General features: G+C 41.2%; 1 protein-coding gene across 4 annotated transcripts in view; it reads right to left on the bottom strand.

Annotated features, from left to right (window-relative positions):
* ACSL6 (acyl-CoA synthetase long chain family member 6) overlaps positions 1-16,875 on the bottom strand; it is a 160,406-nt gene that overhangs the window by 77,951 nt on the left and 65,580 nt on the right. For all 4 annotated transcript variants that reach the window (XM_060240478.1, XM_060240479.1, XM_060240481.1 and 1 more), the window contains 2 exons: positions 13,332-13,552; positions 1,047-1,161 (listed from right to left, as the gene is read on the bottom strand). In XM_060240478.1, coding sequence (XP_060096461.1) covers positions 1,047-1,161; positions 13,332-13,552 — 336 coding nt within the window. The remainder of the gene's footprint in view (positions 1-1,046; positions 1,162-13,331; positions 13,553-16,875) is intronic.

Below are 16,875 nucleotides of genomic sequence, written 5' to 3' on the forward strand. Positions count from 1 at the left end.
AAAAAAAACAAACAGAACTGAGCTGTGACTAAAAGGGGAAGAAACATGGGACTAATGCTATCTTCTCATACTTTTCACCCACATAACTTTGCAAAACCAAAACTGCTTGTATACATTTGGGGGAGGGGTATTATTTTTATCCAGCAAGGGTAAAAGCAGCTGAGTAGAGATATTCAGAGAGAAAACAATCCTCTCACCTGCCCCCATTTTCCCCATTTAAATCACATGGTGTTCTTCCTATAGCCAAATCCTTTTAATCATGGACCTACATGTAATTCTTTCTTATGCAGTAATTAAACAGTAATAATGGAACATATATTGTGGGAAATTGTAAGGGAGCAGCTTGTTTTTTTAAAACACACAAAGAAGAACAAGAGATTATTGATACAGAGGAGTGTGGTTGTAGTTCTGTCTACAGCCTCTGTTAAAAGAAGAGAAGGTTCTCTTAATATTTACCTTAAATGTTATTCCATTAGGAATGCCAGCTCCCAGTGTGGGCAAGGAATCCACTGCCCACAGCTCCTTTTTAAATCTTTTTTAAAAAATTAAAAATGGCCAACAGCATAATGTCACGGGGAGGGGGGACCATAGAGTTCCCAGCAATTCCTAGAGAGAGGTGATATCACTTATGGGTTTTCCCTGGAAGTGATGTCACACTGTCATTGCCAACCATACCACACATTGTTTCCTCCCCACTCTTGCTGGTTGCCAAGCCAGTTCTGGCACCCCTGTGTTCCACTGTGTTATGCTTGAATGGAAATAACATGCCTCCACTATCTTAGGCTAAGCCCCTGGTCTTTTTACATAAAAAACTACCTTCTGCTGCTGTATTTTTATGTTATAGTTACTCATGGCTGATATGGGATATGGCTTAGTCTTGGTCAATGGCAACGAGTTCATGACACAAAGGAATGCAACAGCAACCAACTATATCCACTTTTTAGTAAAGAACATCCAACTGTTGAAGCAACTGAAGCAGATTGCAAGTGGAGATTATACAATGTTAAACAATATATGACCAAACACCATCATTTTAAAACACTTACCGGATATATTGAAACCCCTTCTAAAGACCTCATACATGGTCCTTGCATCATCATAGTAGTGTGTTAACAACTGCGAGGTGTCTCCTATTACAGATCTTCGAGCACCATCCCAGCCCTAAAGTAAAACAAGGCAGCAAGGGCAGATCAGGAGTTGGTACAGAAATGAATCTAACTAGAGCAGTGGTTCCCAATCTTTTTGAGCCTGGAAGCACCTCTGAAATTTTGACAACTTTTTGACAAAATTTTTTAGAGAGATACAAAATGGCTGCTGCAGCTTACCTTCAGTCACATAGTGAAGATTCTTCTGCTGTGGTGGCAGCTGTTGCCAAAGTAACATTTTTAAAAATGTACAGTCAATCAAATCTTTAATGGCCAATCAGAAGCCTTGTTGGGCAAAAGCACCACCAACTGTCCCACCCACTTCCTAGAAACACTTGGTGGCGGGCACCAGGAAAAGTGTCATCAGGCACCATGGAGCCCATGAGCACCATTTTGGGGACCCTCTGAACTAGATCATGGTCCTTGTAGTCTGTTATTTATACAAAGTTACAAAAGCATTTGAATTGTGGACTCAAGGACAGGACAATGAAACTGTTAACTGATTCCTTAGCTTGGGTTGCCAAGATTGGGGAACTGACAAAAATCATCCTTCCCCCTTCCATGAATAGAAATGCTGACCACACCCAGAAAATAAGTTTAGGATCAAAGCCTGTTCCAGAAGGGGTGCATGAGAATGGAATAGCATCAGGAACAGCATGAGGGTCAAAGTAGAAGGAACCAGCAGAAATCACCATCCCCTCTCAAGAAAACCTAAGGTTCCTTACATCTTCAGAAATGGTTGAATACAAGTCACTGATCCTATGTATTCGGTAGAGGAATCCAAAAATTTCTCAAAAAGGTCATTCTCCCTTCCCTTGCTTTTATTTAGACAAAAAAAACCCCACTCCCCTCCCTAACGCTTAAAAACAAGGATAACCCAGTCATTTTATTTGAAGAGGAAAATGTCAGCATATAAAAATGCTCAGTAAGGCATGAGGCAAGTGACTAGCATGGGAGCATGCTGATCTGACAGTCAGTGTCAAAACAGATGACATCAGTGTTCCAGCAAGGCTCAACCAAGTAAAACTAGTTCTAACCAGACTAGGGTAATGAGTGCAGAGACTGTGAAACCAGTGCAAAATGACTCAGCACTTATAGCCCATTAATACAAAGACTATGTAAATTGTATATAAGCAGTGCTGTACCGTACAGTATTTTCCTTCTACTCTATATGGTTGTTTGGTGGAGCACTTTGCTGGATTAATGTATATATTGTAAATAAACCTGTATATAGTTAAGTACACAGAGTGTCGTTATACTGTTGCTTACTATATAGATTCACCTAAGAGGACCAGTGGTGCCAGGACTAGTGTATAACTACATAAATAACAACAAGGGTTATGGGCCCAGCCCACCACATTGGTTCCAGCCCGTCCAGTTCTGGAGGCTTTAGGTGAGGCCAGCCTGCTGTAGTGGATTGAGCCAGAGTGGATGTCTGCTGTCATTGTCTGAGAACGGGAGCGAGGATGAGCTCAGAAAGGCTTTGAACAGCACTGCTGAAAGGACATCAGCATGGCTCATATTTCAACAGCTCAGCTTGTCGAGAAGCTCACCTCCACTAACTATAGTGTGTGGGCTCTTCGCATGGAGCATTTCCTCAAGCGAGAGGGTCTGTGGTCAATGGTCGAGGCACCTCCAGCCCAGCTCAGTGAGGAGGACATGGTAAAGGATGAGAAGGCGCTGGCTAACATCGTCCTGAGTGTGGGAGACGACCAGCTGATCCATTTGTCGGGTAAGAACACAGCCAAAACTGCCTGGGACAGTTTAAAAGCAGTTTATGTGCAAAGTACTGCCGGCTCCCTGATTGCTATTATTCGTTGGCTACACAGGACAGTAATGAAGCTGGGGGAGTCTGTAAGGGCACACTTAAATGCCCTGGTGGAATGTTGCCAACAACTAGAGCAGAGGGGGAAGACGGTGCCAGACAAAGATAAAGTCTACATAATTCTTAGCTCACTGTCAGCTGAATTTAACATGCTTGTTATGTCGCTTGAGACAGCTGAAGCAAGCAAACTGACCTTGGCGTACGTGACCGGTCGACTTCTAGAGGAGGAGGAGCGGTTGCAGGAGTCAAGTTACACTCCAGCTTGGCAGAGATCCAGACTGGGGGAGAAATCAAAAGGAAGCACCAGTGGTTTGCTGGATGACACCAGGAATCGGCTCGGAGAGGTGTCGGAGGTTGCCCTGAAGGTGCAGAAATCTTTTTGTTGTGGCTCGACAACACATCTTAAACATGCTTGTTGAGAGTGGAAGAACAGGCGGAGGCAAGGAGGACAGTCTACAGGTTCCAAAGATTGCTCCAAGGCTTCGCTGGTGGTGACTAAAACTACTGCTGCTCCAGGAGTGTGGATTTTAGACTTTGGGGCATCGCAGAACTTTTGCTCCAAGATAAAAAGCCTTCTGATCGTCAGCATGTCAGTTTGGCTGATGGACATAACTCTGAGGTACTATGTCAGGGGCGTGTAAATTTTCCAGCGTTGCAGCACACTTTCTCTGAAGTGCTGTGTGTTCCCTCATTAGAGAACAATTTACTAAGTGTGCCTGTCCTAGATAAGGCTGGATTTACGGTTATGTTTGCTGAGAAGACTTGTAAAGTAATAAAAGGAGGGCAAGTGCTGGGAGCTGGGAGACTACAAAATAATGTTTATGTTCTTGAGAACACATCAGAAACAGCTAAAGCCGTAATGAATGCTAACCCACATGATAATTGTGTACATTTAATGCACTGGAGATTGGGGCATGCTAGCTTTCATACTATCAATAAAACACTCTCTATTGTGGGGAAGGAAGGTGAAAAAGATTGTAGTAAATACCTTGACTGTAAGATATGTAAATGTACTAAATCTCAAGCATTCCCTGCAGCTCGCAGGAGCAACAGAGTGTCGGCAAGGCCACTAGCCTTAATACACGCAGACCTGATTGGTCCATTTCCTAAAAGCCACTCCAGTAACAGATATGCATTAATTCTAACTGATGACTACTCCAGGTTTTCCTGGGTGTAAGTATTAAAACAGAAATCTGATGTATTCACTACTGTAAAATATTGATACAAGAAGGTACAAAAACAATTGGGTAATCTGTGTGCTATTGAAACAGATATGGGAGGAGAGTTTATGTCTTCTGCATTTAAAAAGTGGATGCACATCCAAGGAATAGCTCATAGAGTGGCTAATGTAGCAACACCTCAGGAGAATAGGGCTGCTGAATGCAAAGGTGGAGTTTTGCAGACAATGATGCATTCTATGCTAAAAGATGCAGGGCTGCCTATCAGTTTCTGGGCAGAAGCCTTAAAAGCGGCTTGCTATGTAAAAAATAGACTCTGGGCAAAACCCATTGATAACATCCCATATAAGACGTTGTATAACAAAAATCCTAATCTAGATCATCTCAGAGTGTTGGTACCAAGGCATGGGTAAACATTCCAGTAAACCAAAGAAGAAAGGGAAGTGAAAGATCTAAAAAACTTTTGTTTCTGGGTTATCAAACAGGCATGAAAGCCTACCGGTTTGCTAACAATCACCAAAACATTAGCTTTAGCAGATCAGCTAATTTTTGTGAACATCAAGGGTGGCAAAGAATCCATGCTAATGATTTGTCTGAGCAGGTAGCACTACCCATAACAGTTGAAGAACAAATCCCTACTATAAAACAAGAAATAAATTCTCCTTCACCTAGTGTCTCTGAGGGTGAAGAAAGTGCAGTAGTACCTAGGAGGTCAACTAGAAGTATGAAAGGTGTACCACCTGAGAGATATGGATTTGAAAATACCTCAGTAAGTCATGTTTATGTTAAGGAGCCACAAAGCTATCAAGAGGTATTAGCTATGACAGAACCGAAAAGAGCTGCTTAGCAGCAGGCCATGCAGAGGAAGTACAACTTGTTAACTGAAAATAATGTGTTTTCTTTGTCTGCCAGTTGAGAAAAAGGCTATTGGGTGCCGGTGGCTGTACAAAGTCAAATCACTACCAGGTGGTAAAATGCAAAGAAAAGCAAGATTGGTTGCTAGAGGTTTTTCTCAAACAGAAGGAGAAGACTATGATCAAGTGTTTGCTCCAACTGTGAGAGCAGATACTTTGAAAACAGCATTATGTAAAGCAGGGCAAGACAAGATGCAGGCACATCACTTTGATTTTACCATTGCAGACTTGAATGCGCCTCTAGAAAAGGAATTATATATGGAACAGATACCAGGTTTTGAAAGTTCAAACAAAACCTTGGTTTTGAAACTGAATAAAGCATTATATGGCTTAAAACAAAGTGCCAGGGAATGGAACCAGTGCTTGAGTAAAGCATTAATTGATCTTGGATTTGAACAGGGTATAGCAGATCCCTGTATGTTCTGCAAAACAACTGAACAAACAAAATATTACTTATTAGTCTTTGTTGATGATGTTTGTTTCTTGTTCCATACTGACACACAATTACAATGGTTTATGGAGGCAACTCAAAATCTGTTTAAAATGAAACATTTGGAGAACATAAGTCACTATTTGGGAGTAGACATAAGTAGAGACTCACAAGGCTGGTTTAGTCTAAATCAAAAGGAGAAAATACATAACCTACTTGAAAAATATAACATGCAAGATGCACATTGTGTAGGCTCACCAATTACAGGTTATAAGAATGATCCTGATGAAAGAGTATTTGAAAACAGGGCCATGTATCAATCTCTAGTCAGGTCATTACTGTATATTGCCTGTTGGTCCAGACCTGATATATGTTTTGCTGTACACATGTTGTGTCAGAAGAGCTCAAATCCTTATGCTAAGGACTGGGTTGCAGCAAAAAGGGTACTCAGCTATCTTAAGGGTACAGCTAACTACACATTGGTGTTAAAAGCAAATGAGGCACAACAAATCACTGCCTACAGCTACTCAAGCTGGGGTTATAGGCAGGATGGTAGATCCACAACAGGGTAAGTTGTGTACATAAATGGTGCAATGATATTATGGAAATCTTTAAAACAAACATATGTGGCTACCAGTACATGTGAAGCTGAATATGCTGCAATTAATGACTGCATGATACAAACTGAATGGCTGTATCAATTACTGATTGACCTGGAAATGCAATGTAAACTGCCAGTAAGTGTATTCTGTGATAACACTGCAGCTCTGCAACTAGCAGATGCACAAGGGATAAAACCAAGTAGACATATCAATATACGATATCAAAATGTGAAAGAAGTTGTAAACAGAAAGTTAATATTACAAGACTGTACATCAGTAATGAACGTGGCAGATATGTTTACCAAAAGTCTAAATGTGGAGAAGTATACAAATCTGAGATCCAAACTAGGTCTCACTGCCTATGCCTTAGGGGGAGTGTCAGCATATAAAAATGCTCAGTAAGGCATGAGGCAAGTGACTAACATGGGAGCATGCTAATTTGACAGTCAGCGTCAAAACAGATGACATCAGTGTTCCAGCAAGGCTCAACCAAGTGAAACTAGTTCTAACCAGACTAGGGTAATGAGTGCAGAGACTGTGAAACCAGTGCAAAATGACTCAGCACTTATAGCCCATTGGTACAAAGACTATGTAAATTGTATATAAGCAGTGCTGTGCTGTACAGTATTTTCCTTCTACTCTATATGGTTGTTTGGCGGAGCACTTTGCTGGATGAATGTATATATTGTAAATAAACCTGTATATAGTTAAGCACACAGAGTGTCGTTATACTGTTGCTTACTATATTGACTCACCTAAGAGGACCAGTGGTGCCAGGACTAGCGTATAACTACATAAATAACGACAGAAATTTCAGGAGAAAAGTTGACTAATATGTAAAACGAGGAGACAGTTAAACTATCCACTAGATAACATAGAGATAGGTAGATTATAGAATTTCTCTTGTGAAATGTATCAACAGGCCTTGCCAAGGTCAGAAGGAAAAAAAATATCTGTTTGAAGACTGAGGCCTGTAGCTGTGCATAAAACAATTTCTTTTTCCTGGAGACTTTGCTTTTTGGATAACATGAATGACGCAGCAAAACTCATGAAATATACATTTAATTCCATAACAGTACCCACAGAGAGCATTCCTGTAGACAGCAATGAGAACATTTTGGAGATATAAGGCACAAAACACGTATTCAGAAAAATCAATAAAGTTCACTTGAAATATTCTTACACACAATAGAGCATAAGAATTTTTCAGCAATTACCTCTTATTGTACGCAAATTGTGGTTATTAAGGTACTGTTGAGTGTGCATCTTCACACACACACACAAACGTAAGTAACCATGTAGCTCCATTACAGATTTGAATAAAGGCACTGCCTTTATTATGACTAGCTAAAAGAACACAACTCACACTTAGTAAGAAAGTTTAGAAGTTCCTCAGAACATTATGCAACAACATTTTTAAAAAAGAAAAAGCAGTTTCTGGATGAGTTGTTCCTCAGAACCTAAAGGTTAAGCAACAATAATAAAAGGGCAGGGGTGAAGAAAAAGATATTTCTTAGAACATGAATGTTAAGCAACAACAACATCAAAGGGAGTGAACAAAAATGCGTTGCTGGACAAGATTGCTGTTGATTGTCGCAGTCATGCAGATACTCTTACATACTCCCACTTAAACACACACTCTTAACATTTGTCTTCTCAGTGATCCCAGTTATTTTACTGCATCTATGCTTCCTTTATGTAAAAAAGAAAAGAAAAGTTAAAAAAGTAAGTTTATGGTCATTTCTGCAGGGCCTGTTACACTCATCCCATTCCTCCCTCCCTCCTTAACGTTCTCCCTAGTGGATACCCAAAGCAGCTCACATCATTCTCCCCTCTTCAAGTTTTTTTCTCACAACTCTGTGAGGTAGGTTAGGGTGAAGTGGGGATTTGGCCCTGGGCCTCTCAGATCTTTATCTGGTACTCTTAATCACTATATCATATTAATAGCTTTCAAGCAAGATCAGCTCAAAGTGCACTTCCTTACTACAGTGAGTTGGGTGACTAGAAGAAATGTGATCTTTCAGGACATTAGCCCTCCAATGTGGAATTCACTAGTCAAAGAATATCACCAGGCTTAATTTCCATTGACTTGGACAGCTGGTAAAGACTACTTTAAAATGGCTACTGAGAATTGTTTTAGATGGCTATGAGGCATGCTTGCCTTTACTATATTTTTACTCTAGAGATTTTAATTCATTTGTATGTCTATGAGGCCGAACTGAAATGTTAATAATTGTTAAGCTGTTCACTGTATTCAATATGTATTTCCTTTCCCAAGTTAAAACAAGCCCTACTGAAATCCATAGCTGGATTAGTTTTTGAAAAACATGTCAATAGGGGTAATAAAAAGATAGCTCAATATGGGTTGTCATCCTCTCCCAGAATTACAACAGATCTCTAAACTACAGAAATCAGTTCCTCTGTAGATAATGTCTGCTTTGGAGAGTGGATTTCCCAACCTGGACAAAGCAGCCCTAAGCTCAATCATGAAACACTCACTTGTGGGTTACTCCTGACTGTCTGCCCCCACTCATACATACTACATAGCACCAGTTTGATAGAATGATAAAAAAAAAAAATGAAAGCAGTGTAAGGGCCAATTATAGGTAATGTGTTTGGATAAATAGTGTCAGGTTCCTCTGACCCAATTTGTTTTCCCTGCAGGGAATATCACTTTAAAGATGAAAGGGAGCCTTCTTCTGCTGGAATCTAAGGCCTCCCCTGCCCTGCAAAAATGCCGGTTTTTTAGAAAAGGACTCAGCATGTGCATGTGCTGTTTCAAAGTTACATAAATAATTCCCTACCAGGAAACTACTGCAATTTAATAAAGCAGTGTGGGAAAAAGACAGGACCTCCTGCACATACCACATTGCAATTCTAAGTAAAAAAATGGTTCTTTCTGATATTTTGCCCTGAAGAATGTAAGAGGATTCGACCAATGGTCTGGTCCAGCATCAGCTGCCAGTCAGAAAAGTCCTTTGGTCTAACCTTCACCTGCTCCCGTGGATTTGAGGTGAGATGCCTTCTGCCTGTGAACGCATTCAGCTATCATGGCAGTGGAAGACCTATCCTCTACAGATCTGAGCAACCCCCCCACATGAATTCACCTAGGTCAGTGGTAGGGTAAGCAACTCTGGCTTGGAGATTTGGGGGTGATGACTGTGGAGGGAGCTCACATGGAAGTGCTCCCTCTGAAGCTGCTGTTTCCTCCTGGAAAACTGACCTCTCTAGTCTGGAGATCAGATGTAATTCTGGAAGAACTCAAGATGTGTTCTTGCCTTTTAGAGCCTGACAAGTCCAGACAGGTGGCATCACCACATCTTATGGAAATGAGGCCCACAAGTAAACTACTCTCATTGTAGTTTACCAGTTTCATAGTATTAATTTTCTCCATGTCCACTTTACTATGTTTAATCCCTTAATCACTTTACCATGTCACACGTCAATAGTCTTTTACCTAAATTAATAAATCCAGATACTTTAATCTTGCTTCATAGAACTCCAGCCCCATGATTATTTTGGCTGCCCCTTTCTGTACTTTTTTCAGCCCACCCCTATCAAATAGAAGATTGGAGTCCGTTCCTGAGCTTTTGGATTTTCTTAAAGTGACAATGCCTATGTAAGGGATAGCCTGAACCCTCCCATCCAGGCTTGGAATGGCTTACAAATGGTGAGAGGCTATTAAGAAAAGCTCATCATCTTCTTAATTCTTGCATGACCAAGGAATATATGGTCAGCTGAGATAAAACTGTAAGTAAACTATATGGGATCAAAGCTGCCTTGCATATCTACTCTTCAACCACACTTGCTTTATATGAAAGGTCAGATTTGGGAACTTTTGTCACAGAAACACATCTTGCCAAAAAAGCCAAAAAGGGCTAGGGAAACCAAGGTTAAATCTCCAGTAGTTCATTGGGTGACTTTTGGCCAGTCATCTTCTCTTAGCCAAGCCTACTTCATAAGGCTTTTGTAAAGGCAAAAATGAAGAATGAGAAAAATCATTCATACCTGCCTGAGCTCCTTGGAGAAATGGTGGTAGGTAGGTCAGTGCGTAGATAGACTAGTAGATGGATAGATGCTTCAGTTCCTTGCGCAGTTCTATGCTTTGACCTGCTAAGCTGTACCCTACAACCTGGTCAAGAGCAATGGGAATGTATTGTCCATTCCCATGCCCCCCTTCACATTGTTTTAACTTCTCAGCCCATCACTTCATAGGCAAAAGTAAGGAATAGAGCCGTAGTTACGCAAAATAGGATGAGAAATGAGAACACTTAAATCCAGGTACCTCAGATCATGTTAGAACTGATAATGGGATGAAGGTACCACACTCCAATATCATCAGTCAGACTAGATGTTTATATTTGTGATCCTCCTTTTCAAAGTCAATTGAACATGGCATTGGGTTTTGTGTTGCTGGTCTTTCTGTTTCTCAGTCTGAAAAAAATTAAGTCACCTTATGCTACATCAGAGCAGTAGTCAGCCAGAAAATCCTTTATACACGAGATAGATTGTTCTCAATACATGCACTTTTGTTTCTTCAGTATTCTCATCCTTAACTTCCTGCTCTAGTACACCTGTCTGAATTTGTGGTTTGGTTTCCTAGCGATTCTTGATAGACAAAAACATCTGATGAAAAACACCACTTGACTCCCTCCATAACATTTCATAGACCCATCAGAAAACGATATATTAAGCACTCCTTAAAAGCCTCAGGAATGGAAGTACACCATCTCTGTGGGGTAGTTTTTGTATATACATTTAAAACAGTAAGATATGAAATAATAAGGGTTTTTGAGCACAATAAAAGGAATCTCTGTAGTATAATTAGTCTCCCTTATTCTTTTACAAATATATCTCCAAGGATCACAAGGTATATTACAAACAAGGACAGGCTCAAGAGAGTTTCATTGCATCATTCATGTTATTCATAAAACAAATCTTTTAAACATTTCAGTTATATCTGGATGGCTACACCTTCAGTATTACCTTTTATCAGAGGAAGACAGCAAATGGGAAGCAACCGCATGAAAAACTACTTTACATGATCAGAATTCCTACAAAGACTAAAATGAATCTCAATATATTCCTTTCCAAGATTTCGCTATTCATTAATAGGCAACAGCCTATGCAATCCTCAACAGAGTTTTACCTTCTAAGTTTATTGCAGTTGATAGGCATAACTCTGTTTAGGATTGCACTGTAGAAGACACAACATATTTATTTGGATTAAGGCACCTGTTTACTGCAAAAAGAAATATAACATGGTTGCCCAGGGCTTTTTTTTTTTCTGGGGGAACGCAGTGGAACAGAGTTCTGGAATCTCTTTGTAGAAACAAAATTCTCAAAAAATGTTTAAAAAGTTAATGATGGGCACCTCTTTCATTTCCCTCTTGAGAGTTCTGGCACCTCTTTTTCCAGGAAAAAAGCCCTAGTTGCCACTAATGAGCATGTCAGACAACACACACAGGAGTAGTTCTTTGTGAACAAGACAATCACAGGATAGGTTTAATTTCACCTCTTCTGCTAAAAAACTATGCATGATTTGTAATGAATACCTACTAATAGATACTGCCTAATCCTGTGCCAAATACCAGCGCTATAAACCAAAGTTATTAATTCACTTCTAAACCTAGGAATCTCTGGTAGTTCTTCTGTTGCTACCATTTGGAATGAGCCTGAGCAAACATTTGCAGCTATATGAAATTGTAGGATGAGGCAATGCTGAATGCTAGCCCATAAAGCAAAACTCCTTGCCACTAGAAAACTTAGCATGGAGAGAGGTTCTACCTTGCCCATCCTGCTGCAGAACTAGAGTAAAAATTGAAGGAAATATATAACATAAGGAAGCGTTTTTTTTTTAAAAAAAAAAACATCCAGTCTAATAAAGAGTTCTGGTAGACTTCTAAAGCTTTCATATTGTTTTGTGTCATCACTCCTACCTGTAAGCCCTTCTCCTCATTCCAGATACACAAGGGCTGGCGAAGGTTCAGCAGTAATGGGAGAGACAACCCTACATGCTCCGAATACTCTGGTAATTAAAAGAGGGTTGTATTCTAGTTATATATTGTTCTTTGTCTGTGTTCAGGGTTGTGTGTGTGATGGACAGAAGACTGTTCTGCCCCTGAAGGGGAAAACAGCCACTCATGAGCCTATGGGAGTGCTTCCAGCCACCTTTGAGAAGGGGATGGAATGCTGGAGGGAAACACAGCCAGGCAGCAGTTCAGTTCAGTTCTGCCTGAGAAAGAGTGGGTGGAACCATATGTTAGGATTCAACTAATCAGTATAAGCCTGTTTATGCTTTAAAGCAGGGGTCCTCAAACTACGGCCCACGGGCCAGATGCGGCCCGCTGAGGACGTTTATGCGGCCCGCCGGGTTATGGCAAAATCAGACCGGAATTGACGTTCGACCTAAACTCGCGTTAGCAACGCACACTTCCGGCACTGGGCTGAGGCGGCGGAGACAGAGTGTGAGGTGATACTGAGGTGAGGTGAGTTCCCAGGCCGGGGTGTGTGGTGTGGGGAAGGGAGAGAGATGCAGAAGACGGAGAACTGACGGCCCGCGGCCTTGTACAGTAACGGCAGTCCGGCCCTCCAACAGTCTGAGGGACAGTGAACTGGCCCCCTATTTAAAAAGTTTGAGGACCCCTGCTTTAAAGTGTTATAGAAAATTGAGACTACTCTCTAAAACAATGTGCCTTAACCAGGTTTCTCTTGTATTTATCTGGAGTCTTGTGCTGCTAATCTGTTCATGGAAACCAATTTGTAAATTTTTAAAAAAATCTTCTTTGTGGTTAATATGAAATTCCTGCCTCAGTGAGCTCCATATCCTACTTATGCACCGCAAAAATTATCTCACAGCAGCAAACCCAGAGTCCAGACACTATACTACATTTAGAACACCTGGTAACTGAGGGAATGGTTTATGGTTTAAAATAAACCTGGTTCCCCTAAAATCATAGGAGGCTGTGTGGGTCCCCTCAGTTAATAGAAACAGTTTGTCCCAGTGTGCAGGGCATACAGAAGACATGTGGCTCTTCTGGCCCAGAGAAAAGTAATTGCAACTATTATAGTCAATAGTACTTTAATTGAACTGTCACAGTTTTTCGATTGCAGCTTATGAATATTATAAAATATAATGGAATTAAGCAGCATATTATCTATTAATAAAACACAATATTTAACATTATCATTCATCATAACATTTAACTTTGTTCTCTGCAAGGAGCATTAGTCTCACCTCAACTTCTTCAGATTGCATCAGAAGGTCACATGGGGGTTTCACTGCTTTTGGCCGGCTAGCCAGCCAGTATGCAACAACAGCTGCAAAGGCACCAATGCCTACCAATGTGGTAGCAGGCAAGCTTCGGAAAAACTGGCTGAAGTCATCAAATTCTGGAAGCCGCAAGTTTTTTAGAATTTCGTGTGCTTGCATCTTTTCAAAGATTGAAATGGCAACCTCTGCAGAATGAAGAAATGATGAAGCCGTTGTTAGAATCACAAGAGCAACCTGCAAACTGGACTATATGTAGCAGTCTTACATTTTAGCAGTTGTACATTTTAAGTGCAGGTAAAAATGCCAAGAGCAACTCAAAAGTAAAATTAATACTAGTTCAAGACAAGGAACTGACCCTAGGCTTTACTTTTGCCATGAAACAGTCCCATGATAGCTACAGCTGCAACTCACCATTTCTTGCCCCTACAACCAGTTGCCACTGACAGGGATTGGGTAGACACAAGGATGCTCACTATCTGATGGCCCGTAACACCCCTTTACAATACACCCTGGCAAGGGGCGGGACACTTGCTACCGCCAGCCCAGTTCCTGTGGTAAAAAGTAACATATAAACCCTCTCAAGCTTGCTATGCCTACAATACCATCATTACTTTGCTGTTGAAAACAGAGTCTTACTAAGAGAAGGAACTGTAAAGCCCATTCAACAATTGCAAAGTTTGTGTTGTTTACTTTGTCTTTTTCCATTTAAAATATCGTTAAGGCATAGCAAAAAGCATGTGATAACCTGGCAGCCCATACATCATGAAAGCAGACACTACTTCTGTGAAATAATGTATCATGGTTCAGTTATGAAAACAAAACCAATGAAAAATTAGATCAGAAGCTAAAAGTTTTAAATTTGCTTGTACATCCTTCACGATACTTGAAAATACTAGCTTTTGATAATACTGCTTGTTCATTTGATTCCATTCTAAACACTCCTGATGTAGAATCGTAGGCTCACAGAGTTGGAAGGGGCCATAGAAGCCATCTAGTCCAACCCCCTGCTTAATGCAAAATCAGACTAAAGCATCCCTGACAAGTGTTCTTCCAGCTGCTGCTTGAATACTGCCGGTAAGGGGGAGCTTACCACCTCCATAGGCAGCCAATTCCATTGCTGAATTACACTTACTGTGAAAAAAAAATTCCTAATATCCAGTGGTACCTTTCCACTTGTTATTTAAAACCATTATTGTGAGTCCTATCCACTGCTGCCAACAGGAATAGCTCCCTGCTCTCCTCTAAGCGACAGCCTTTCAAATACTTAAAGAGAGCAATCATGTCCCCCCTACACCTCCTCTTCTCCAGACTCAATGTACCCAAGTCCCTCAGCCTAACATCATAATACTTGGTCCCTGATCATCCTCTCCACTCACTCCATTCTGTCCACAACTTTTGAAGTGAGGCCTCCAGAAATGCACACGGTACTCCAGGTGTGGCCTGACCAATATGGTGTAAAGCAGGACTATGACATCTTGCTGTTTGGATGTTGTGCCTCTGTTTATGCACCCCAAGACCACATTAGCCTTTTTGCCACTGCATCACACTGACGACTCATATTTAGCTTACATTCCACCCATACCACAAGATGTTGCTCACACATCTGCCTCGCAGAAGTGTGTCCTCCATCCAGTATGTGAGCTTCAAATTTTTATCACCTAGACATACAGCTATGCACTTTTCCTTTTTGAACTGCATCTTATTCACATCTGCCCACTGTGTATTCAAATCTCACTGAATTTTGTCTCTATGTTTCAATGTGTTTGCTACTCCTCCCAATCTGGGGTCATCTACAAATTTAACAAGTAGTCCCTCCCACCCACTCATCCAGATCATTTATAAAAAAATATTGAAAAATACCAGGTCCAGAACCGAGCCCTGTGGCACCCCACTGGATAAAGTTAAAGATAGGCCCCTGTGCAAGCACCAAGTTGTTATTGATCCATGGGGTGATCTAACATTATGACATTTTCTTGGCAGACTGCCATTGCCTTCTCCAGTCATCTATGCTTTACCCCAGCAAGCTGGGTACTCATTTTTTTTACTTCAGAAGGACTGGAAGGCTGAGTCAACCTTGAGTTGGCTACCTGAACCCACCTTCCACCATGATCAAACTCAGGTCATGAGCAAAGCTTGGACTGCAGTACAGCAGTTTACCACTCTGTGCCATGGGGCTCCTAACCCCACTGGATACTTCCCTCCAATCAGATGAAATGCCACTGACAAAAACTCTTTGGGTGCAGTTCTTTGACCAGTCCCATATCCTCCTAACTATCCTAGAGTCCAGACTGCAGTCTTCCAGTTTACCCATCAGAACATCATGGGGAACCATGTAAAAACAATATCAATGGCACTCCTGTGGTCAATAAGCTCATCACAATCAAAGAAAAGAAACAAGGTTGGTGCAGAAGGACCTGTTGGGGACAAATCTATGCAGGCTTCCCTAGATCTCCAGGTTGTCTTTCAGATGCTAGCAGACTGACCCCTTTAAAATCCACTCCACTATCTTTCCTGGGACAGTGGTCATACTGACTGGCTTGTAGTTTCCTGGGTCATCTTTCCTTCCTTTTTTGAAGACTGGGATAATGATGGGCAAAGGCTCTGCAAGCTCTCTAGGAAGTTCTTTGAGCACTCTCAGGTGCATACCCATCTGACCTGGGAGATCTGTATTCATTCAGTGTAGCCAGGTGCCTCTCGACAACCTCTCTGTCCATGTCAATCAGAAGCCTGGACTACCATCTCTAGATAAGTCTTGCCTACTACCATCTGTAGATAAGTCCATGCTCTTCTGTATGGAAAAAACTGAGGTCAAATAGGCATAGAGCCTTTCTGCTTTCTCTCTGTCTGAGTTTCTCCATTTTCACCCAACAGTGGGCCTCTCGCCTCATTTATCTTGAGTTTGCTCTTCACCTATCTGAAGAAGTTTTTCATTGTAGATAGCTGCTCTGGCCACCCTCAACTTACTCTGACCTTTGGCGTGTCTCATGGCTCACCTACACTGCACAGCAACCTAGAGATACTCTTCTTTAGAGGTAGTTGTTCCCTCCATTTCTTGAACATTTCCTTTTTTCTTCCTTAGCTCATCATGGAGTTCTCTGTTCATCCATATTGTCCTCTTGGATCCCCTGTCATGTTTTTATATTGTTGAAGCAGTAATAGCTTGAGCTTGTAAGAGCTCTTGTTTTAAGAGAGCTCTTCAGCTGTTCCTTTCCCTTCCAGCATTCTTGTCCATGGAATGACTCCCATTGCACCTCTGAGTTTAAAGTCTGCCCTACTAAAATTTAATATACACATCTGGCTACAAGTTTCCTTGACCCCCCACAGCAAAGGAATTCCAGGAGGATATGGTCACTTCCCACTAAGGTCCCCATCTACCAACTCTTGCCTGCTAGTTAATATTGAGTACGGTCAACCTTCCTCATACCTTCCTCCACAATCTGAAAAAAGGAAGTTATCAGACAGGTGAGAAAGTTGTATGACTGGATTCTTAGCAAGGGGAATTCAAAGT

The sequence above is a fragment of the Heteronotia binoei genome, chromosome 5, assembly GCF_032191835.1.
Source record: "Heteronotia binoei isolate CCM8104 ecotype False Entrance Well chromosome 5, APGP_CSIRO_Hbin_v1, whole genome shotgun sequence".
Classification (NCBI taxonomy): domain Eukaryota; kingdom Metazoa; phylum Chordata; class Lepidosauria; order Squamata; family Gekkonidae; genus Heteronotia; species Heteronotia binoei.